General features: G+C 37.3%; 2 protein-coding genes and 1 long non-coding RNA gene across 5 annotated transcripts in view; 2 read left to right on the top strand and 1 right to left on the bottom strand.

The window, feature by feature from the left end:
• The first annotated feature begins 2,796 nt into the window (after nucleotides 1-2,796).
• acsl1a (acyl-CoA synthetase long chain family member 1a) lies at nucleotides 2,797-24,181 on the top strand. Of its 3 annotated transcripts, none has more exons than XM_034889724.1 (21): nucleotides 2,797-2,884; nucleotides 11,751-11,963; nucleotides 12,975-13,089; nucleotides 13,175-13,239; nucleotides 13,350-13,451; nucleotides 14,293-14,392; nucleotides 14,525-14,700; nucleotides 14,944-14,976; nucleotides 15,214-15,265; nucleotides 15,359-15,432; nucleotides 16,448-16,525; nucleotides 17,201-17,335; nucleotides 19,962-20,096; nucleotides 20,378-20,473; nucleotides 20,576-20,648; nucleotides 20,750-20,838; nucleotides 21,710-21,826; nucleotides 22,149-22,292; nucleotides 22,401-22,502; nucleotides 22,585-22,656; nucleotides 22,966-24,181. In XM_034889724.1, the coding sequence occupies exons 2-21, from the start codon at nucleotides 11,769-11,771 to the stop codon at nucleotides 23,104-23,106; spliced, it is 2,094 nt and encodes a 697-aa protein (XP_034745615.1). In that variant the 5' UTR covers nucleotides 2,797-2,884; nucleotides 11,751-11,768; the 3' UTR covers nucleotides 23,107-24,181. The 3 variants fall into 3 exon arrangements, with proteins under 3 accessions (XP_034745615.1, XP_034745624.1, XP_034745607.1); XM_034889733.1 differs by lacking the exons at nucleotides 2,797-2,884; nucleotides 16,448-16,525 and adding exons at nucleotides 9,229-9,386; nucleotides 16,318-16,395; XM_034889716.1 differs by lacking the exon at nucleotides 2,797-2,884 and adding an exon at nucleotides 9,232-9,386.
• The window catches only part of LOC117955875, a 26,105-nt gene continuing 11,489 nt past the window's right edge, over nucleotides 10,699-25,314 (top strand). The window contains exon 1 of the long non-coding RNA XR_004659151.1: nucleotides 10,699-10,950. This is a non-coding gene — a long non-coding RNA (uncharacterized LOC117955875). The remainder of the gene's footprint in view (nucleotides 10,951-25,314) is intronic.
• primpol (primase and polymerase (DNA-directed)) overlaps nucleotides 22,006-25,314 on the bottom strand; it is a 7,065-nt gene continuing 3,756 nt past the window's right edge. The window contains exons 11-14 of the mRNA XM_034889887.1: nucleotides 25,180-25,256; nucleotides 24,983-25,029; nucleotides 24,608-24,868; nucleotides 22,006-22,443 (exon numbers count right to left, since the gene is read on the bottom strand). Of these exons, the coding sequence (XP_034745778.1) occupies nucleotides 24,611-24,868; nucleotides 24,983-25,029; nucleotides 25,180-25,256 (382 nt within the window). The 3' untranslated portion in view covers nucleotides 22,006-22,443; nucleotides 24,608-24,610. The remainder of the gene's footprint in view (nucleotides 22,444-24,607; nucleotides 24,869-24,982; nucleotides 25,030-25,179; nucleotides 25,257-25,314) is intronic.

The following is a 25,314-nucleotide window of genomic DNA, read 5'->3' as shown; positions in this document are numbered from 1 at the left end:
GGTGCCACCCTAATACAAGGAAACCACAAGGCGAAAAAACATAAAGGGGGCATAAGTATACATACCCCTATGTTAATTTCCAAGAGAAGCATGCAGATTTCTATTGTTAAATTCTAGTTATTACATTGATCCAGGACACTATGCATCTTGATAAAGTTCCCTTGGCCTTTGGAATTAAAATAACCCCATATCATCACTTACCCTTCACCATACCTAGAGATTTGCATGGTGTTATTTCAGTTAGCTTAATAGCTGGTTTGATTTGCATTGAGAGATGATCTTATGGAAAGTTCTCCATGCCTATCTCTATCTATTGCGAATGGTATGTGATGATGTGGGGTTTTTTAATTCCAAAGGCCAAGGGAACTTTTGTAATATAACTTGTATATATCTTTTTTTCTGATCTGTTATTTCCCTATGGACCAGCCAGGACAGGTCTGCTTGTTGTCTCCAAAGTCAGGGGACAAAACAGAAGGAAGCAGCAGTCACTATTCATTTTATACTGAACTGTGAGTTTTATTCTTGTATTTTATCTTTTATTATTTGTATTTGTCAATATTTTTATTTATTTTTTAATTTCCTATCTTGGTCTTTGCTTTTTAATGTTTTATGTAAAGCACTTTGAGTTCCCCGGTGCTGAAATGTACTATATAATAAAGTTGCCTTGCCTTGCCTATAGTAAATGAACTGTAGCTGCAATATTAAAGTGATGTAGCCTAGACAATAATGCATCAATAATTATAATCCAATTATATAATGTACGTTATTCTGAAATAGAACATTCTGCAAAATGAGTACTTTACTTTTAAAAATGTAAGTAGGCTAAATGTAATTTTAGTACTTTTGCTTCAGTAACATTTTGACTGCAGCATGGTTCTCTACCTAAAGGTTGTGCCCCTCCAAAGTGGCACAAGATAAATCGTGGGGATTGTGAGATGATTGGTCTGTAGCCATGACGTTCCACTTACGGGATTGCTCTGGTGCCACCGGAAATTCCGCCGGATGTCTCTGTTTTCGTCCGGATGTCCGTTGCCTTTCGCTTTCTTTGTGTTGTAATTTTAAACAGTTGATTACTGAGGATTATGGTTAACTGCTCCTCAGATCTCTGCAGGGTAAATGCAGACAGCTAGCTAGACTATCTGTCAAAATTGAGTTTTCTGTTGCACCAAAACTTTTAAATATTTTGCAGCAGCCCCGTGGCTCCACCGAAGACGTTTGTGATTGTTAAAAAGAAATACCAACAAACCGGAGCATGTTTTCTCCCGTGCCGTGTGGACTAGCCAGACCCTCCTTGAAAGGGCTTTGGAGGAGGGTCTGGTAATGCGAGACTAGGAGATAATTAATTGAGGTATGGAAAAAGAAACTACAAAGTTCTGCTACACACATTTGCATTCATGATTTTAACTTTTTTCTTAATCTTTGATATTGTTGTGAAACAATGAATCATCTTGGTACTCCTTCACTATGAAAAGGTCCCAGTTACCGCTCGACACAGTGTTGCTCTACAAAGTCTACATTGGTGGATCTAACTACTACAACTACTCCCCATTGATATCAGGACAGCAGGAACTCCACACATCTTCCACTGGAGACTGAAAACTCATCTGTTTAGACTGCTTACATGAGTCTTGCACTTGTTGGGGTTGTGCATGATTGAATGGACTTATTGTAAGTCACTTTGGATCAACTCAATAAATGTAATGTCATTTTTGGGTCTCAAATAACCCTTTCAATTAAACTATCTGAGACTTTGAGACATCTGAAACACATGACAAGGGGCCGGGGGGGATGGCCAGATCCTTTATGTAAGTAAAACTAATAAAATATCAGCATAAAAAATACTCATGTCACAACAAGTAAAACTCCAGCAGTGAAAATCTTACAAAAGTAAAGTATTTTCACCAAAATTTACCACGCTTCAAAAGTAAAAGTACTGTATAATGGCCCATTTAATACTATTTTATGTAGATATTATTAGATAACTGTTACTAATAGTAATAGCTTAATTTAAAAAAAATTATTTTGGACAGTTATAATTGGGTCCTAAAACTTCTTAAAACAAGTGAAACATCTGTTTGTGTAATTAGTTCAACCTGTTTTAGCAAAGACATGATTTCATCTAGAAACAAAAAGGTACGTTGCTGCACTAGAATTATGAAAAATGAACCTTCATTTTATAAAATACATGAAACTAATTGATATGCATTGACAACAGGCTGGGCTATTCTTACTGCACTGGCTGATTTTTTGTTTAAGTGGTGATACCGGTAGTACTGTAGTTATTCCCTCCTGGAATGTAAGTACGTAGTATAGAGGAGCTTTACAGTATACATCTAAAATTTAATTTTTATTGAAAATAGATTTGAATATACAAACATTGCATGTACTCCACATAATGGTACAGAGAAACAAGAATGTGTGGTAACATAAATATAAATAAATATAATACAGACAGATCAATACATATAAACAGATAAATATTCATATGGATAGACAAATATTGACATCATCATTAAACTCATATAAAACTCCACCGAAATTAGAAGTGACTTTTGTGTTGCATTAACATTTACAATCAATTCAAGTTGTGTTTATCAAGTTCAAGATGTATAATGATAGTTTTACACTCAATTCTAATTTTATGATTAGTTTACACAGTATAACATCTCTCATTCGAGTCAGAAAAGTATACACATAGGCTGGTATTTTACGTGAGACGTACAGGGATTGTCACAACACATTGACCAATGACAGCACACCTCTCAAACTTCAGACAAATCAACAAGTGTGGTCGCTCCTGATTGGCTGAGTGTTAAACGTAGACCCGCTGCTTCCTCTGTTGCTCCCTCAAGACTGAAGTCTCCGGATCTGCTGCTGCTCGCAGGTCGGTTTAAATATTTCCCCACCTTCTGTCTGAATTGTCCACGCGTACATTAGCGTCCACTAGCTTAGGTCTATGTATTTTCTATCCAGAGGTTTGTTAAAAATATGATGCTGTAACGAGCCATCGGTAAATATGCTGCTCTTCGCTTATTGTTGCGTTAACAGACCAGAGTCCAGCCACATGTTGTGTATTTTTTTGGCATCATATCTTTATTTCCGTCTAATCTTGTATGTTTACATGGCCAGCGTGTTCAGTCAGTGTTACGCCTTCAATCAGAATGATGTGTTCGTGTCTCTTATCTGTCGGCGTCGCTGAGAATCTCCGTGAATGTCCAAAGCTGTTCCTCTGTAATAACAAGAAATGGACACGTAGCCTCTGATCAGACACCGGGTGTGAAATAATAACGATACTTTGGAAAGTTTTGTTGTTGTTGTTGTTGTTGTGTTTATCCCTGCCTCACTCGCTTTGTGTGCAACCGGCCTTTACACTGACGCCATTGTTATAACATAAGATTACAACGAGGATAAATAGGAACAATGTCACCATTATCAAGCACATGTGGTGTCATCGCCCGCCATATCTTCTTAGTTCCTGCGTGTGCTTGTAACCTCAAACCAGTCAGCATTAGTCTAGAACACATGGTAGCACACTGATGGTTTGGTTTTTCAGGTTCAAGCCACTCCTATTTTCTCATTCAAAATGTCAGTGGCAAACTTGTTTGAGTTGTATAATCCATCACAGTGAACATTAAGGTTTGTATTGCTTTAGGAAAGGTTGCAGTGAAAGTATGAAGTATCGCAGTATAGGCTTTTCATATGAATCAGCATTACTGGATTTTTAAAGATTTTCTTATATCAATGTTTGGGAGTTTAAAAAATCTTATCATATCAGCTGATGTTCTGTTTTTCCATAGACACCAAAACAAACATGCTTGCTAAGAACTCCTAAGATTAGTTTTGTTGTCACGATGATTATGTGGATATCAGAATCCGCATTATTGTGTATGTGCACACATACAAGGAATTATGGAAACAAATGGGTGCCCGAGGTGTAAGAAAGTACCTTCAAAAATGTAATTTAGATGCATTTGATCAGCAAAAATGTAAAGTAGACCTAGCCTATATGTAATTTGTGTAATATGCATATCTAATGTATGCAGTAGCACATTCACATTCGTATCGCAATTCAAGCTTAACAGATTCAAAATTGATTCATAGAATTCCAAAAATCTGTAATTTCATTTCATTATCATTTTTCTCCCCGTTTTGTTATAGCGTGTATACCATCGCATGGGGAAAGTAACTACATTTACAGCTTGTGAATCGTTTTTAAAATTGAGAATAGTTTTTGAATCGTGACATTTTCGGCATCATGCACCCTTATTGCATATATTAGAGAGACAGACTTTATTTTTAAAAAAAAATTGACTTTTTCTGCTATTTACTCTCCAAGTTAACTTAGACAACAGATGGCCAGACACAGCTTGCACCGTGGAGGTTTATGAGCCTCAACTTGCGGTAATTGAAGTGTAGGATGTTGCAGCAGATCATAACTGAAGTCTTGAGGCCTTTTTTATGGTAAACTTCCCCTTACTGGAGTCTGTGGAATGTATCTCATTGGCTGTCGTTTCCCTCCTTTTACAAACGGCATTTTTAAAACACAAAGTAATGCTCTACTGGCAACTTTTGTTTGTCACATGCATATTTACACTACAGACATGGGATGATTGACGTGACTATACAGAGACTGAATCATGTGTTTGCCCTTGAGTACAGCTGGAGCTTTCATTACAGCAAACAGAGAGGGTGGTTTTGTGCTTTAGGAGCTGACTGTCACCCTGTTGTCACTCTGCTTTGACCAGTTGAGAAAACCAGCACCAGCTTGTCTTCCTGTTTCAGGGCTGATAGCAAGCAACTTGATGCTTGTTTACACAACAATCAATAGCTGCTCTGAGTGAGACCTTTCTAAAACAGAAATTTCAGCTCATGGCACAATTTGGAAAAGTCATCCCAACCAAATTTCACTGACGTAACTTCATTTTACTGACTAAAGGGTATTCAAAAGAATCATGTGAGAGCAGCAACTTGGGGTTCCGTCTTAATGAACCAACCTCAAATTATCATGCTTCTGCTCGGACGGTTAAGAGAAGAATTGCTTGCTGTGTGAATGCTGTTTCTCTGAAATGATTTTCCAGTAAAACCTATTAGAAAATATCAGCCAATTAAAAGAAACCCTCCCGTTCTGGGAAGATAAAATTTAATTAATGAAATAATTCTCCCCAGAGAATGGTGATTCATATTTTGAAATATTTTGTACAATATTTAAGCTCATCCAGTCAACAATGTAGTCCTGCTTGCTCTTATTGAGCTAATACACTGCTAATACAATTATACAATCATTTTATTGGTGCTAATACAGTATTTTACTGTGGTATCACTAAAAGTGCCTCTCGTTTCATTTAACAAGGCTACTAAAAACTGATTAGCTCATCAACAAAATAATAATAGCCAACTATTATAATTGATTCATGTCATGTTCAAGCTAAAATGGCAATCATTCCCTCAGTTGTGAGGATTTGTTCAGAATGTGTGATGGTAAACTGCATATGTGGTGGTTTGGGACAGTTGGTCTTACAAAACACACATTAGGAGGTCATAAGATAAGATAAGATTAACCTTTATTGATCCCAAGCTGGAAATTCGTTTTTTTTTGCAGCAGTAAAAGGACATAAATACATACAGATATGTATAAATAAGTAACTAAATACCAAAAGGTTCATAAACCTAAATAAGAATAGAATAAAAACAGAAACTATGGAAGAGCATTTGGAGACAAACTAACAGTTGTGTGACTACTAGCTGTAGAGTCAACAGGTCTATGTAAATAGTGTACACAAGACTAGATTATGTCATTCTGACATTTTTTTTGTGGACTAAATGCCTGAACAAATAATCAAGACAGTAATCTAATCTAATTTAAGTGATGAAAATAATTTTATAGCAGTTCTTATGGTTTTCATTCAAAGTTGCTAAAAATGACCTCAGAGGAAGAGCTAATGGCTCAATGTCACCCTGTTTAGCAGAGCAATGTTTTTTTACAAGTTGGTGGTGGTGACGTGTAGAAGTCTAGCAATGCAACACACAAAGGCAATTAAAAACAATACTGCTAGCTAGTAAACGGTGCACCATTTAAAATGTTTAAAAAATCTGCTTTGCAAATGTTTGCTCTGCAATGCAAATAAAGACATTTGTAAGACGTGAAGGAACTGCATAATGTAGTATTAATACATCCAAAGATCCCCTTTGGTTTCTGAATGAGAAAATACTTTTAATGAAGGTCCAGAAGGACTGAAACGTTTGTTTTCTTTAATTAATGGTGCCGTTATATGAAAGAGCAGTGTGTGGGATTTTCCTTTTTTTCCCAGTTTGTGATATTTCCCATGCACCTGCAAAGAATAATTGTTGGATGTGCGAATATTTCTTTGAAAAGTTTCTGAACAAGAAACATCCGACCTTTAATTTAGAAATTCTGCCCAGATTTTGAATGAGACTCGTGCACAATAATTTCAAAACAACAGCACGTTTTCTTTCACCTACAGTGTAGAGGTCATGCGCCTGACTGCAGTGTTGGTAGCTGTTGACCTTTGTTCCACTTCACAAATCCCATCCTCCACCCTCACTCCCCCCTACATTTCTCCACTGTGACACCATGTGACTAGGAGTGTGCAATTTCACTAGGGAGGTCTGGACCTGCAGTCTTGTGCATGGTACTCTTGTGCAAGGTCAGCCTCTGTGTTCTTTGGGTTGAATGTTACTGGAGGATGGACACGAGGCTGGCAGAGGGGTCAAGCACATAAAGGTTGTCCCACTGAAGCCACATAAGCTTCAACAACCATCAGTCAGAGCCATGCATTGACAAACATATGCTCTCACAGGGTTTTGGGTGTCTCTTCCTGTTCACACTTTTACAGCTTCCCTTTAGGGTGTCTCTAATCAGGAGAAAGTGGTCTGTCGGTTGTCTGAGAGCATCCTCATGCTATGTCTCTGTAAACCTAGACAGGAAAATATTGAGTCATCCTTCAATTTAGATTAATACCCTCAGGGCGTGCTGTACTATTTGTAAAACCGTTGAATTATCAATAAGGTAATCCAGCTGGACCGAAGCAGATTCAACAACGGGATCTTAATGAATCAATAATGCAGGATTTTTCAGTTGTCAACATTTTGCATTTTAAGACCAGAATCAATAGTGAACTGCTGTATGTGGTTATTGCCTGAACACATTTGGTTTCAGGTTTAAGATAATGGTTTGACCTTCCATTTTTGTGTATTGGGCAGGACATTTGTGATGGACAATTAGTGATATAAGCCTACAACACGCTACTGATTAGTATTTTTGTGATCCCTTAATCTGCTACGGCAGCTTACTACCACCGTAATAAAGTCCTTTTCACTACATACCCAATTATTTGGAACTGTCTTGCTATAACATATTTATTCAAACCCAAAACTTTCTCTATATATGATCTTGGTTAAACAAGAGTCATTTCTTGCTCTAACATGATAAGTTGGTACGTTGTTATAACCATAAACTTCCACATGTTTAAAGAAGGAGTCTGTGACTAAATTGAATACGCTGTGGCAAACTGACATTAACTGATAAATATTGTTTGTTTACATTTTGTTTCATAATCTGACTGAGACAAGTATCCTACATTATTTATACTTCCTCCCAGGTTATTGTCCAAAACACAAGCGTACTCCTTTTCTGTTAATATAAGACAAAGAAAAGTGTTCTATTCAGCTGTTCATGACCAGTTTATGCAGATTCATCTTACAGTTGAGAGGAAGCTGTGGAAGTGACAATCTTGTCAAAATGGGATTAAGTAAAGTTTGTTAAAGGGCTCCATGTGTTAATCCTCCTGTGATTATGTTGTAATAATGAGCTTAAGTCATTTAACCTTGCTGCTCAGCGTCTTTTTTTTTTTTGTTGCTTTTTTCTATTTGCGCCATTCCGCGAAGAGAAACTTTAATATTTTTTAGGAAATCAAGAATGACTGACCAACCATGTGTTTTTTTTGTAACTTCCAGGCAGTGGTTTCAAAACCACAGCTGTAGTCTCTCTCAAGATGCAGTCTTGATGTTCTGTTATGTGTCAAATGAACCAGCTGCCCTTTCCCCCTGTTTTTTCCAATGTCTTGTATGTGCCCGGGTGTGGGGTGACTGGCGAGCTGGCTCTGTCATTGGCTTGTCATCTTCCCAGTCCAAGTATGGAGAGCAGAGGTGGTGTTGGGGGGGATTGTTGCATTACCTTTTTTCCCTGTAACAACTCTCTCTAACTTCATAATGCATATAATTGTTAGTTGCTGCTTTCAAATTTTGTTCATATCAAACAGAGAAACACAAACAGATTCTGATATTTATAAAGCTGCAAGTAAACAAGTTGTCATTTGAAAAATTCATTATAAACACTATATTTTCCTTTCTGTTTATAGTATCCGTAAAATCCAGATAATATCCAGAAAAATTGTCTTTAAGGACATATACATTGATATCATGACATACAATTACATATACCATGATAGCATTTTAACAGGATTTTTCTATACCACCCTACCGCTGTTTCAGCATTGTAACATGTTTCTGTTTAAATCAACAAACATCCATGTGTATTTTGCTTGATACAGTCATGGCTGATTACACTTGTTCACTTTTGGGCTTTCTACCCTTTTACCCTGTCTTTATGTTGCACACACGTCCAGCAGTGTATACATCCCCACATCCACATTTTACCCACAGTTTACATGTCTCAGTTCAAAATGCAAGAAAATAAGGTGTAGATCGTCTCTCAACTGTAGTTAATTAACTGGAAATTATGACTATTCATCTTAGACTCCAAGGAATGTGCACATATGCTCAGGTTCAGTTTAGTCAGTGTTAGTGCTCCCATACTCTAGAATATCATCGTACGAGGACAATTTGTCAACATATCTTTTATGTAAAATACAAAGACCTTCTTGTAATTAGTGTGTAAATCTTTGTTCGGCTATAGCTTCATGAGTTTGGATGCTCGGCAACACGAGAATTGCACACACTGTTACAAGATAATGTATGATAAGATATTGGTCACTTTGTCTTGAATACGCATTACTGTAAAGTGTTTAAAATCACTTAAATTGGCAATGACTTCTTTCTGAATTCTGGTTGTGTTTGTGGCCATCATTACTTTTTAAACTAGTTTCACACATGCAGACAGACACAGGCACAAAAACGCTTAAATGTCCATATTGCTCCAGTGAGTGGGTGGTTTGCCTCACGCGTCTGTGTTTCTGTTTGAGAGGGGCGGGTTTTAGCTATTCATAGTTGTGAGAACCTCAGAGGTGTATTAGAGGTCAGTGTGAGTCCTTCTAATAGCAACTGCTGCCTGTCAGGGCCTGTCAGATAACTCTAGCTCTCCGCCTTTGGACACAGTCTGTACTTTTCTTCATAAACACACTGGGACTGTGAGTACAGAGATTTATTATATCTTCATTTGTCAACAATCTTTGCTGAAGTTTTTTGTAGTATCCATTTCCCTTCGTTTGCGTTGGTCCTGGTGATGACATACTGAAGTGGGCTGACAGGAACACCTGTAAGACTTACTGTAGTGGAGAATGTGTGAGGTTTAATGTGGATTTCTGGATTCATTTTGTTTTATTGTTATAGAGCACACATAGAACCAAACAGCTTTAATGAATATTGCCAGTGCTTTTTGTTTTTATATTTGAAAATATAAATTAAGGAGACCATGTCATTAATGTTGTTTGATTGTGTTCATCTTTCTGCACCTCCAACCATTTACTGTATCTACAGTAAGTTGTCATAAAAAAGTAACTTGTTTGGGAGCATTTCTACAAAACTTTGGCACTGGTCCCTGTTGCCATAGGCCTTGTGGTAATTATAGAAGTAGGTGAGAAGTCTATTGTTACCTACTGTACTGTGTGTGGCAGTTGTATACCTACAGGGCAATCACCGTCCTATCTAGAGGTCAAAAGAGTTGAGCATGTACATAACGCCGATAATAAATAGAAATAAACAAAACATTAAATGTTGAAAGTGTGAGTTACTAATGAATGTATTTCCATATTCCGATGTAACGACCTAATTGAAAAATAACTGTTGGTTAGATATATTAGCTGGTGAGTTTAAAATGTGTCTTTCTTTCCACAGCCTCCTCTAATCTGCACTTTACATTAACATGTAATTAGAAGTAATTTGACTGTTCTATTACAATTTTAGTGGAACAGAGCCATATGTCCATGACTTTGAAGTTTGAGGTTACAGCCCCATGAGTCATTTCTAAAACATACCAGACCAGAAAGTCTCACTTCCCTTCAGACGATGAGTATAGTAGCATTTCTGTACAGCGTTTGTGATCGTTTCCAATCTCGGAAAAAGTCTGTCTTTGTTGACAAAGCTTTTGAATGGGATAGCAAATCTTCCTTTTGTATGCATTGGTAGTGGTAAAATGCAGAACATGAACAATGGTGAACGTATACTCTAAGTACTTTCAGTAGCATATTTGACTTAAAGGTCTAGTGCTTTTAAACAACACATTACTGCTAATGTAGTATTTAATTTTGTGGTCTAAATGATAATCTTTATGCATATCACTTCATGAAGTTTATAGACTACTTTTATAGGAATGCATAAAACAAGAATAGCTGAACAAGAAAAGAGATTCCCCTGAAAAAGGATACCAGTTAATGATTACAAATAAGGATGCACAGATGCATTGGCTGGATGTTGGAATCGGCCAATCTTCGTCCTATTTACTGTCATAGGCTCATCGGCAAATAAGGTGACGGGCACAGATGGCAGTAGCTGATGTTTATCTATCTTGCGCTGCTTTAACGTTGTGTTAATTGGTCTGACTCATACGAGAATAGCTCATACCTTTATTCATTCATTTGATTTGATTTCATGTTTATTTGAATAGGGACAAATGGTTAGACATGGACATTTGTGCAACACAACTCCAATGTACAGCATCACAGCTTTTATAGCTATTGCTAGTTTCCAATGCCCGTACCAATAATGAATGTCCCTGTGACGTTTCAAGTGAACACCGATTATCTTAAAGCTAATAAAAAACCAGAGAGGTGACCTGGAGGCCAAGTGAGCACAGATTGACAGATCAAACCCAGCCTATGTTAACCACAGCGTTCAAGAAGGTGAAACTCCATGGACAGCGTAGCTTATTGACACAGGGTAACGTTGACTTACCGGTTGCCTGCAGCTTGATAGGTAGGTAGGTAGGTAGTAACGGTGGGCCCAAATGTATGCTGACAACCACACACACACACACACACACACACACACACACACACACACACACACACACACACACACACACACACACACACACATGCATGCACCATTAGGCTTCCAGCTTGCAGTTGAGCTCAGCATGTTAGTCCTTACAGATTTTGCACCTAAACTAGCTACTATATATCGTCTCGTCACATGATCAAATTGAGACTTGACATCAACATATTGATCTATGCAGATCTGTATATAACATTTACCAAAGAAAAGAAAATAATCAGTCATTTAATTTATTAATTTGTTCATAGTTTATTAATAGGTTATGTAAAATAAGTATATAATTTGGTTGTTTTTAACTATTTTACCACTATGGAAACGGGTTTGCCTTTTTGATTGTTACATAGCCTATAGCAATTATTGTGAGTTCTTCTTTGAGTACAGGAGTATTTCCAAGGTGGCAATCTGAAAGGGCCCATTTTCAACGCCCCTGCACACATGTAGAAGAAGAGTAGACTAAATGTTTCAAATGCAATAATGTTCCTGTCTGTGTTTCCCTGCAGGGTCATTGCAGAACAGTCATGCAGGCTCAGGAGGTCCTGAGACAGCTGCAGATTCCCGAGCTGGAAGATTTTCGGCAGTACATGCGCAGCTTGCCCACCAACGCACTCATAGGCATGGGTGCCTTCGCTGCCATCACCACTTACTGGTTTGCCACCCGGCCGAAAGCCCTCACACCCCCCTGTGACCTCGGCCTGCAGTCAGTGGAATTGCCAGTAGGTCAAATATCCTGAATGAATACATGCAATGTGGATCCAACAGCACAGTGACAAATGACAAAATGACACATTGGCCAGTCCGTTGTCTTGTAATCTAGCGTGTTAGATGAATAACTGAAGCTTTTTCCAACTACTGGAAGGAAACCATTCAGCAGACCTCATTCAGCAGGAATGTTGATGCAATCCTTCCCAGGAACTTTAATACCAGCTAAAGTTGGTAAAGTCCTTTTGAATTACAAGTTTTGACATCCTCACAGTTTGGTCACACTTAGAGTACTAAAAAGTTACCAACACTGCAACTTTACCTCGGCTGAGATTAAATTGGTCTTTATCAATAGTGTCAGTGTCAGAATTATTATTCTTGAATCAAATTTTTAAGCGCACCCCTTTAAAGGTGTAATTCATTTTATTTTTGTTTAATAAATTATCTATCAAAGCTTAATTTAAGCCACTGATGCAATGAACTTCTGGGTTGCCAGGTTGGGAATAATGCATTTGGTTGATATGTATCCTCTTTCAGCAGGACACTTGCTTTGTCTTTTCAGCTTAAACTTTTTAATTAATAAACCATCGACCACTGATCAATTCATTTAACACCGCAGGGATTTAAAACCTATTATTATTACCCTATTAACATTAACTGCACAGTTATCGACTTGTTATAAATTAGTGAGTATTGATTTAATTTAAAGAGGAGTCAAGTTGATTTTTCACAACCTAGCAAATCAGTGGTCATTCTTACAGAATGATTATATAGGAAATATCTCCGGAGAAACCAGAACCAGTCAATGCTTGCATCAACCACTGATGCCTTTGTACCACAAAATCATTACACATTTCAGCTTAAATTATAACTGCTGCTGCATCATCTACTCTACAGGATCCATGTTTATATCAGAGGAACGTCCTGGGTTCTCCATCTTTTTACCTGTGCTCATGATTAGAGAACTATGTCCTGAGGTTGAGGTGTCAGTGCTGGTCGTAACGTTGTGATTTCTTTTGTTGTAGGGTGGAGAATATGCCCGGAGGTCGGTACTGAACGACAGCGACGAGCCCATGACACACTTCTACAGCGATGCATGCACAATGTATGAGGTGTTCCAACGCGGGATTAAAGTATCCAGTGAGTGTATCTCTTGCACCATTTACGTATGATACAATTCTTTCAATGAATGTAGATAAAAGTGAGCTTTTATTTTCTTTTACAGATGATGGACCTTGTCTTGGATCAAGGAAACCAAACCAGCCATATGAGTGGCAGTCTTATAGAGAGGTAAGATGTTGACCACAGACATGGAAATCTAACATTCAACTTGCATGTATGAATACACAAATAGCCAAGTCATAATACATTTAAAAAAAACTGACTTTTGTTTTGCACAGGTGGCAGACAGAGCAGAGCACATTGGCTCTGCTCTCCTTCACAGAGGACACTCTCATACAGGAGACAAATTCATTGGCATCTTTTCCCAGAACAGGCCAGAGGTACAAAACATCATCCGTACGCTAACGTTGCACAGTTCTGACTCAGATCATCCCGCAATGCAATGTAAAAAAAAAAAGCTTAAAATCAATTGTCACCAGCCTAGAACTAATTGCCATCATGCATTGCAAAGACTGAAAATGTACAATTAGATGACTGCTGGACAGGGCCACTGTATTCAGTCAGAGTTGGGGGTGCTAAGAGAAGGTCAGTCTGTATAATGACGTCATACTACAGTAAATGCCGTGTGACATTCATGTTTTTTTAATTAATTTAGATGACCAGGAGTTTTTTATATTTAATATTTATTACCAACATTTTAGACAAATTTTAGAATGTTTTACACAACAACATACAGCAGAGAAACATAACTTGAACACCAACATACTGTTGGCAACTGTCACAGCAACTGCAGAGTCACAGTCAACAGCATGGAATGAATGCATGAGATCTGCAAAGAGAAGAAGGAATGACTCAGCACCGTTGCTGCTGGATGACAGTAATGACCTCAGTCGTGTCCAAATTTGTTTATTGATTTCCCCATTTGACGCACTACATATAGTAGTAGAAATATATATATATACTGTATATTACAGTATATAACCATCCATACAGAATTCTCGTTTACATGCACACTAGTATCCGGGTTTGGAGTATCCTGGTTATGTTTTTTGCATGTAAACAAATCCTGGTTTTGGAAGTTTGGATGTCCTACCTGTAGTACTCCTGCTGTAGCCATATTATGAGCATTTTCTTATTTGGGTGGGTGTTGTAAAGTCATTTCCTTCATATATTTTTTTTTATTAGTAATTCTGATCTGTCTTCTGTGTTCTTGTCTCTTAGTGGACAATTTCCGAGCTGGCCTGTTACACATACTCCATGGTGGCAGTTCCATTGTATGACACACTGGGCACCGACGCCATTGGCTACATTATCGACAAAGGTATACAAAAGATCTCTTTCAAACACTAACCACACACCACATGCGTTGCCATCGCAGCACTCTAGATCAAGGACACTGAGTTGTGATACTGACACAAACTAAGTGGTTAATTTGGTGCCATCTGTTTTTCAGCCACCATCTCAACAGTGATTTGTGATGTACCCCAAAAGGCTCGAATGATTCTGGACTGTGTCAGTGGGAAAGCACGAACGGTGAAGACAATTGTCATCATAGAGCCATTCGACAGCGAGCTGGTGACCCGTGGACAGGAGTGTGGCATTGAGATTCTGAGTTTAAAGGAGTTGGAGGTGAAAATAACAACCTGATCTTCTTTTTTTTGGGCATCGCTATCTACTGAGCATGAACCATCAGCAGATGTTCATTAAACTTCCTCATGTTGCTTTTTGAATCACACTGTTTTCAGTTATGTTCTGGTCAGAACTAAATGAAAATTAGGCATGAGGCACTGTGTTTTTAAAGTATGGTTGTTCTCAGCACTTACCGCAGACACGCTATATCTCACTGTATCACGGTACGGTTTGTAATTCCAGGCCATCGGTGAAGCCAATCTCCATAAACCAGTGGTGAGTAGGAACAGCACACCTCATTTGACCTATTGGCTATGTGACAAAAAAACTCCTAATTATTCCTTAATTACTACAGTCAAAATTATTTTGACTTAGATCATTTACTTCAGCAAGATTCTGTCAGAAAGGAAGATTAGGTATTGCGCTCTAATAAACATAGCATCTTGCACATTTCTAATACAAAAGCAATTCAGGCTTCATATGCATGAGTGTAGATCTGTGATCTGATTACAGCTGCCTAAACCAGACGACCTTGCACTAATCTGCTTTACATCCGGAACCACAGGTAATTACACAACTTGTTTGCAACTTTAACCTTTTGGAAATGTTTTTTTTTTTTTACCCCATGTATAATCATGATCATTATTTTTTCTTTCAGGAAACCCAAAAGGTGCAATGCTTACTCATGGAAATGTAATCTCCAACACTGCAGCTTTCATTAGAATAACAGAGGTAAACAAACCCACCTGCTAGATTTGGAAGAAATAATGTGAGTTTGATTCTAGCCCTCTTGATTTAAAGGTGGATGCTTCTGCTTCTCTTAATTCAGAAATATTCCCTTACATTTTGTATTCATTTATGCATTTAAAATTATTGTTTTCAGTCTGACAGTGTGACTGCAGATACTCAGAGCTGAAAAAGTACATCCACCTCCTCTGCATGCATGCAACTCATTTAAAATAAATGTTTACAGTTAATGTTCCCCTAAAAAACACTAGAACTGAACATCAAATATAAGGCAGTAGTACAGTTGTCTTTCTAGTTAAGAAGCAAATACTATCTTCTCTATCAGTTATATGAAATGTGATTTTGAGTAGCATTAGTTAGCAACTTACACAGCACGTTTGATGTACTACCATTGACGTTAGAAATCTGAGTTCATAGAGAGAATCACAACTTGTTCGGGTCCTGTCTAGACCGGATAAGAGTTATAACAAGACTGCGAAGCAAAGGTTAAACATATGTGACCTTATTTTTGTAATATAATTAAAAGCTGAACAGTGAAATGACGCTGGGGTGAGCAGGGTCAAAGGAAACAGCTGACCCAAACCTCCAGCTCTCTCTCAAACACTCTATCCGATCTTGCCATGACATAGTCCATCACAAAAATGTCATAGAAGTCATGTATAGTATGTCATACACAAATCATGAAAATGTCGTGAAAAATATAAAACCATATTCATAGTGTAGATTGTTAAAATATATAAAGTCATAGTATGTAATAAAAACAGTATGGTATGTTGTAGAAATATCAAAATTCATAGTAGGTTGTAAAAATGTTGAAATTCCTAGTATAGAATGTTCCTCTGTCCTGCTCCTGTGTATGTTGTCATCCAGGGCAAGCTGATGCCCAAAAGTAAAGATGTTCTCATCTCCTTCCTCCCTTTGGCCCACATGTTTGAGAGGGTGGTGGAGGTACAGTACGCCATGCTTGAACTGCATGTGTTTTGTTTTGTGTTCTACACAGGTACACTGCATGCTGAACCTCCATGACATTCATGTATCCTATCTCCCCCTTGCTCACATGTTTGAGAGGGTTGTACAGGTATGTGCTGGACATGTTTACCTTTATTCCACAATTAAATTATAAATGGCGTTTAATGAGTCATAAGACTACTGTCGGAATGATTGTGAAGTATTAAATTATACACTTAGAAATCTTTTTGTTTTTGTTTGGAAATTATCAAAACGATGATGAAATGATTATGATTTCCTTCAAATTTAACCTCTTCAGCTTTGGGGCTGGGACTTTTTTGAGTATGACTGAAATGTGTGTGTGACAGCAGGTATCTAAAACTGTACTGAAAGTTGGCCTTCTTTATAAAAATAGTATTGGTGCTGAAACACGTGTACTGTATTGGCAGAGGTACCACAAAACCTTTCAAATGATACCCAGCTCCTTGCAGCTTTAAAGAAAAACGAGAAACTGTGTCTGGTGTTATGTGGTGACACCAAAAATGCCACACGTGTTGGCCAACTTAATGTCCTCCTTAGCTGTTTTGCTGAAATTGTGATCCATACATGTCCATGCATCCTTGACCTATAAGGTAACATAGTAGCATGACCAGTAACACCTTCTGAATTTTGAAAATACAGTGGGTTTAAATAACAAACCTTGGATATGGAGTGAAATGTCCACAACAACACTTCCCCCCTGTGTTTAAATTGTGAAATGATTTAACTTGCAACAAGAATGAATAAACCACTCTCTCTTCATCAGTGTGTCATCCTCATCCACGGGGCTCGAATCGGCTACTTCCAAGGCGACATTCGACTTTTGATGGACGATTTGAAAATGCTTCAGCCTACAGTGTTCCCTGTGGTTCCACGTCTACTCAACCGCATGTTTGATAAGGTCAGAGGTTTGTGTAATGTTACTCATGTTATAGTCTACAAAAGTGGATCAAGAAAAGAGCCAGCTAATTCATGATTCATGTTTTTTTCAGAAACTTCCCTCTGACTATGAATGTGTTTTACTAATTGTGTTACTGTTGCTCGACTACCACTACTGCATACTTTCAGCTACAAATTCATTCAAATATTAAAATGTTTAGCTCTTTCTCCAAACATTCGTAGTTTTTAAAATACTTAGCTTATTAATTTTACATAAAATGTCAACAGAGCCGTCTTTAAATCCTTTTCAGTCTTCTTCCTTCTTCTAAATGCTACTCTCTTACATACTTTCACTTTGGAAACTATTCACAAAACCTGCTATTAGAAAGAAAAAAATGTTTAGTCACTGTTTAAGTTTAGTGCCTTTTTTCTGCATTTTAAGGGCTGCTCAATGTGATATTACAGATATTACATTACTTTAACTTGCTCTCACAGCCACAGTTCTTATTTCTCATACACAATTGAGCCTCTAAATGACAGGAGCCACAAGCATTCCTTCATCGACAGCCCTTGTTGAACGTCCTCGACATTTCTGGACAAAAGCACAGAGTACCAGTTTTTCAAATCGCTGATATGCCCACTTTTATAATTTTTTACAGACATATTATACATCCATATGTTCGCAAATGCATTCTGGTGCTCACATTGAGGTCATTATATACATACCATCTATTGTTTAAGCTTTTTCCAGGCTAAGTTTACCAGGGATTTATGCGGAGTATGCATTTTCTTCCAGACTTTCTTTGACATACTATACTATGACTTTTATGACTTTTGATGTACTATACTATGTCTTTTTTATGACTTTTTTTGACATATTCTATGACTATTTTTTTAAACCATATATTATGACTTTTTCATGACTTTTACTATACTATGACTTTTTTCAATATAGTATACTATAGTATACTATTTTCAGCATTCTTTACTATAATTTTTTTCTTCCCCAAATACTAAACTGACTTTTTTCAACATACCACACAATGACTTTTTTTAACATACTATACTGACTTTTTTCCATCACACTTTTTCACATTCTAAACAGATATTTTTCTGCATATTATACTATGACTTTTTTAAATATAGTATACTATAGTATACTATTTTCAGCATTCTATACTATAATTTTTTTCTTCCCCAAATACTAAACTGACTTTTATCGACATACTATACTATGACTTTTTTCAACATACTATACTATGACTTTTTTCAACATACTATAGACTTTTTTTCCCCATCACGTTTTTTCACACTTTAAAAATATATTTTTTTACATATTATACTATGACTTTTGTTAATATACTATAACATTTGGTCATACTATACTATACTTTTTATTAATCATTTTTTTCAATCTACTATACTATGACTTTTTTACTTGTTTCACAAGTAGTAAATGGTATTTGTATCTCTTTTTTCCCATTCTAAACTGATTTTTTTCAACATACTATACTATGACTTTTTTATCACTTTTTTCAAAATACTATTTGGGGTGCAGTAGCTCAGTCCATATGCAGCTAGGTTGGGAACCAGAGGGTCGCTGGTTCAAGTCTCAACACGTGTAATGTGAAAGGATCTGAATGTGTGTACTATCACTTTTTTGACATGCTATACTATTAATTTCTTATCTGTTTTTTTCAACATTCTATACTATGACTTTGTTAATCGCTTTTTTTAACACACTATCCTATGACTTTTTTTACAACTCGGTATTGGGGGTGACAGTAGCTCAGTCTGTAGGAAGTTGGGGTGGGAACCGGAGGGTCGTGGGTTCAAGTCTCCAAAAGAATGGAGAATGTGGACTTGTAGCCGAGCACTGCAAAGGTGTCCTTGAGCAAGGCACCAGCCCACTCACTCTTGACATCTCTCCCTTTGTGCATGTAAAAGGACCTGAGCATGTGTCAATGGTTTTTGCTATATACTTTTACTTTGTTCCTTTGTTTTTCAACATACTATACTATGACTTTTGGTCATACTCTGCTCCTTTAAATTCGTGAATTGTCTTTTGTTTATTCGAAGTCAAAGACAGTCCAAAGTAGTGCTACTTTGCACAATTTTGTGGGTCTGAGGTATGTTTAGCTGCCAAAGCTTCGCTGCTTTCTTTGACCCTCTCTGTCTCTGGTCCAGCGCTGTGTTGTGCAGTGTGAGGGGAGGGACTGGCCAGCAGCTAGAGCAACAAAAGCCAATGTGTGCTTCCTTTACGATATATATTTAATGATATATTTTGCAGTTGTAATCCAAACAACGTCAAACTTGGCACTCGATTACTCGTGCCTGTAAGTTTGAAATCCATCAGACTCACAGTTCAAGAGATATGCGAATAACACACAGACATTCCTGTAAATTACAGATTAATTTTTAATGTTTTTTTTTTTAATATACTATACTATGACTTTTGGTTACTTTTTTCAACATACTATGACTTTTTTGTCACTTTAATTTGACATGCTAAACTATTACTTAATGAGCATTCACAAGCACTTTCTGCAGGAAATTCTAGTTTACTTACTAAATGTCCAATTTTCTGGTCTTCTGCCTTGTTTGATATTATGTATAAATTATTTTAAATTAAGCTCAATTCTTCACAGGTTTTCAGTCAAGCCAACACGCCTCTGAAGAAATGGCTGCTCGATTTAGCTTTCAGGAGGAAGGAGGCAGAACTTAAATGTGGTGTGGTCAGAAAAGACAGCATGTGGGACAAACTCATCTTTAAAAAAGTGCAGGTAAACATTGCATCTTTTGTTTTTGTTTACATTTTCCACTTGCTTAAAAAAACAAAAACCTACCTACATATCACATACTTTCTTTTGAATGAGGCTCGGTCCTCTGTTAGCAGGTACTTAAACAGAATGATAAATACTTATTTCTATACATTTAATATTTCTTGATATTGTTTAAGTTCCTTACAGTAATCCTATTTGAACCACCAGTCAGTTTTATGTGTATAAAAATGTATGTTATGTATAACAAATCATGGTCTTCCTGTTTGTTTCACACTTTGCAGGCAAGCCTGGGTGGTCGTGTCAGACTCATCATTACAGGAGCAGCACCCGTGTCTCCAACAATCCTCACGTTCCTACGAGCTGCACTGGGCTGTCAGGTGAGCCACATCCACTTGCCAATCTCATGATTAGTTGGCCAGTCTTTATCAATAACTGTTTTGTTTTCGTGAATGCCACTAAAAACATGCTCTACACTCCAGTTTTATGAAGGCTACGGCCAGACTGAATGTACAGCTGGGTGCTCTATGACAATGCCCGGGGACTGGACAGCAGGTACCAACTATTGTCCATTCTCATGTATTACGGCCCATGAGTGAAATTTTGTTTTAAAATTCTAACCATGAAACTGAACTGTGACTATGTTGTGTCTTCAGGTCACGTTGGGCCTCCTCTGCCCTGCAACGCTGTTAAATTAGTGGATGTAGTAGAAATGAACTACCTGGCAGCCAATGGAGAGGGAGAGGTGAGGAGTGCTTTTTTAGTAACAATCAAATACATCCCGTATGTGGTAAAATGTATGTACTTGCTTTTTTAACCGACAGTACTTTGTAGAGATAAATAACTTATACTTGAAGGTTAATTCTAGAATTGTTTTGACTTTTTATGATTATAAACTGAGACCACAACCAAATAGTGATTTAATCTTAACCATCCCTTTCTATATATACACAGCCCAATGAAACCCATGTCAAGTAAGAACTAAAAGCACATAAAGCTATACTGTTATATTTGCATTTGTGGTCATCACAATTAACATGGCCAGTGTAGGTTATTCTAAAAGCAATCCATGTTAACATTTGTTATCTCTGAAGAGAAGCATAATGTCAGGCATAGTTTATGAAAAGAACCAAAAGAAATGAGAAAAACTGGATGTTAAACCTTTTATTACAGTGTAGTGAGGGTCAGAAAATACACTTGACTGCAGAGAAAACTAAAGAAAGCAAAGTAAATCATGATATATGCAATGAACAAGTTCATTGGAACAATTTTCCATCAAGTTAAGAGTCTAAATGCTAAAGTCGGCATGCTAACATACTAACATAATGTACATGCATGACATACAATGACAACAAGCTGATGTCTAGCAGGTGTAATGTTTACCATGTTCGCCATCCTAGTTTGCATGTTAGCGTGATATCTTTTGCTGGTTTAGCATTACACACAAAGGACAACTGAGGCTGATGGAAATAGCATTAGTTTCTAAGCAAACTATAAACCTTTGACCTGCTGGTGGTGCTGGAAGAAAAGCCAGAGGATAACCAAAGTCTGATTCGTTCTCTTGGCACCACGATTTCTTGAAATGTGATTTTTGTCAATGTTATCCCTCCCTCTAGGTGTGTGTCAAAGGACCAAATGTATTCAAGGGATACCTGAAAGATCCTGAGAAAACTGCAGAGGCAATCGACAAGGATGGATGGCTGCACACAGGAGATATTGGGAAATGGCTTCCTGTAAGCGGGGCAGGCTGAAGGGCACTATTCATCGTTGATTGTCGTGGATAGATAGGGACATCCCGATCAGCTTTTTTGGCCCCCAATCCCGATCAGATGTATTGAACATCTGCCGATACAAAGTCCCGAGCCAATATTTGTATTTGCCTAGATAATAAAACTGCACACTGTTTTTTTTGTTTACCAAAATAGCTAAGTAAACAGAGTAACTAAAAGATGTCTTCAGCTCAATATACTCAACTTAGTTATTTTTTGTCTGCCGATCAGTGTGTGTGTGTATATATTTAATTTCAAGTTGTGTTTTTGTTGTGGTTTGTTGCAGAACGGCACTCTGAAGATCATTGACAGAAAGAAGCACATTTTCAAACTGGCACAAGGGGAATACGTCGCTCCCGAGAAAATAGAATGCGTGTATAATCTCAGTGATCCAGTGGCCCAGATATTTGTTCATGGCGACAGCTTACAGGTTAGTAATTCATGTGAAACTGGTTCTTATCATAGTGAAGAGTACAGTTTCTAGTTTGGTACAGTTGTGAGACACTAATCTTCATGTTATCTGTGTTGCATTTTCCAGGCGTGTTTGGTGGGGATTGTGGTACCTGATCCAGACTTTTTACCTATTTGGATCAAGAAAAAAGGGATTGAAGGCTCCTACTCTGAGCTGTGCAATAACAAGGTGAGAGTTATTACTATAACAGGCTCAAACACACCACCATACTTGTTGCTATACATGCTAACATTTTTTTCTGACTGTTTAGGATGTGAAGAATGCCATTCTGGAGGACCTTCTGAGGTTGGGCAAAGAAGCAGGACTAAAGTCTTTTGAGCAGGTGATTGTTTGACTTAATCAAAATACATTCAAGTACTAAATCTACCATTCTGCTGCATTTGGCCAGGCAGCTAATTTAAATGCTAAAAGTTTGATTCAACATGTTCAAATTAGAGCTGAAATGATTTATTGATTTCATTGACTGACAGAACAGATTGGCAACTATTTTGATAAATAGTTAATTAAGGCCATATTTACAAATATCAGTTGTGAGAATGTCCTGATTTTTGTATAATTTCATGGTAAACTGAATATTTTGGGGTTTTATTTTAACTAGTTTGTTCTTTTTTTTCGCTCCTTTTCTCTGCAGGTGAGAGACATTGCGTTACATCCTGAGCTGTTTTCGGTCCAGAACGGCCTGCTGACACCCACCCTGAAGGCCAAGAGAGCCGAGCTCCGGAATCACTTCAGAGAGCAAATTGATGAACTCTATGCCACACTTAAAATGTAAACTCAGAATTGGGGAGTACTGTAGTGAAGGTGAAAGTCCAATAGAAGGCACAGCCAGAATATTATTATTAACTGAGGGGGGTTTTGCTCGATTTGTCTTTCAGTGACAATTTGAGAATCTCAGTTTAAAGAATGTTTTGCTTCATCTAGTAATTGTACCAATAAATGTTTCCCATGTTCACTGGCTAATTAGTTCAGAATATGTCATAAGGATGTTAAAAACACAAAGGGGTAATGTAACCTGCTAGCCTGAAACTGCCTTTATGTCTGACTACTTCCAGGTCAGAAAGATGAAAACATTTCCTGCAGTTTTAATTCTTGGGAGAAACAGTGACTACTGTTGAACAGGCTATTTAATGTTGTGTGTGTGTGTGTGTGTGTGTATATATATCTATATACATACACACACATGCACACACACACCTATTTAATGTTTTGTTCCATCTATTAAAGTTGGTATTTAATGTAATCCTTAAACCTGTAAATAGTGTATCTGCTGAAAGTATATTTGTATGCAGAGTATTGTACCTGATAATCTATGTTTCTCAATGCTGAAGGATTGATAAACCTTTTTAATTGCATAATTTAATTTGTGGCCTTTTGGGAATCATGTTGCTTGATGGACTTTTTGTGCCTTTTTTGGTCGTTTTTGTTTTCTTTTAACACAGCATGGTTTATTTGTTTCACATTTCAGTGCCAAAGGTTGCAAGATAAAGCTTCACACTCAATTGTTTTACACATTTCAGTTTTCACAGTAAATATTTTGAACACTGGTATCACGGTTTCTATTAAAAGAAGTTTTTCTAAATTAATTCCATGACACATTTAACTTTTCTTATGTAAAACAAAGCAACACTTCAGTTGCGATTAAATATTTTGTTGTGAATTGAGATGTCTTAACTAGATTTTGATCTTCTCATCACGTCGAGGCCTCCTTGACAGTTCAAGCCATATTGTTTTTTGTTTTTCTTGAATGACTTATGATATGAAAAGGGCAAAGGTGCAGTTTTGTGCTCAAGTTATAAGTACAGTATCTTTATTTCTCAACTGTTCCAAATAAATACATTCTTCCAAAATTGGACTTAAGTTTCTGTCTTTTTATTCTGGAAAATATGTTTTCATGGATGTATGATTTCTTAATGTTTTGGTAGCTGGAAACCTATTTTTGTTAGAATGCATAAAGAGCATTAATGCATGCACTGGCAACACTTTAAGTCTCCCGGTTTATCATTTATAAGCACTACTTAAACATTTAACAACTGGTTTATAACACACTGATGTATATCTAAGCAGTTACAGATATTTAAGTGTATTTTATGAACAATTATGACCTATTATGACTACCTATTATTTTACTATATTGTCATTCATGATCTGTTTATACACCAGCCACCCCTTATGGGTGTACATTGTACTACATTATGATGCTTGTAAATGCTAATGGGATTCCAAAGTGTTGACTTTGATGGTGTCCGGCCAGTGTAAAATAAAATAAAACTCACCCTCTACTGGGAGTCAAAATCTGCCATACATTTGAGCAAAAGCTGATCAGAGATTTCTCCGCTATTTTGTTCAAAGTCATCCAGGCTTTCTAAATAGTCCTGATCATCCTCTCCATCTCCCCAATCATCAGCTGATTCCTCCTTTGGACACATTGCGCTCTGTGGGGCCTGGTTTGGTGCCTGGTTTGGTGCCTGGTTTGGTGCCTGGCTGGGTACAATGTTGCCAGCATCGTCCATTAAGTAAGCCTGGTCTTCCTCATCCTGTAAAGTAAACAGAACACATTATCATACACCATGTATTTAAGCTTGTATTGAGGATGTCGTGCATATTTAGTTCAGCCCGTCGTGATACTAGTTCAATTAAAGCAAACCAACCAGAGCCATGATGTAGCTGACGCAGATCTCCTGTGGCAATGGGTAACCTGTTAGACATTAGAAATGATTAACCCAGACTGGTTGTGTGTTACCACCATTGTGCACTTCATCACCCCACAGAAAGAGCAAGTGCCCTTGAGTTGTTATAAAACTTTTTAAAATAAGTCAAAATGTCAGCTTTCAAGGTCATTACTTACTTGGGGACCTGAAGTCCCTGCATTCAGGGTCATGACATTTCTGATACCACTCTTCCTTTTTGAGGTCCACAACAATCCTGCAGAGGAGGATGACACCAAATCAGAAGGGAAGTGGAGCATGCCTAAAGATAGTCA

The sequence above is a fragment of the Etheostoma cragini genome, chromosome 2 (assembly GCF_013103735.1).
Source record: "Etheostoma cragini isolate CJK2018 chromosome 2, CSU_Ecrag_1.0, whole genome shotgun sequence".
NCBI classification, from domain to species: domain Eukaryota; kingdom Metazoa; phylum Chordata; class Actinopteri; order Perciformes; family Percidae; genus Etheostoma; species Etheostoma cragini.
Note: the sequence above shows the minus strand (reverse complement) of the source record. Positions and strands in the feature narration are given on the sequence as shown.

Coding starts and splice junctions, on each gene's coding strand:
- acsl1a (XM_034889724.1), top strand. CDS start 11,769: ATGCAGGCTCAGGAGGTCCTGAGACAGCTGCAGATTCCCGAGCTGGAA. Junction 13,452..14,292: donor TTTCCCAGAACAGGCCAGAG/GTACAAAACATC, acceptor CTTGTCTCTTAG/TGGACAATTTCCGAGCTGGC. Junction 14,977..15,213: donor CCAATCTCCATAAACCAGTG/GTGAGTAGGAAC, acceptor ATCTGATTACAG/CTGCCTAAACCAGACGACCT.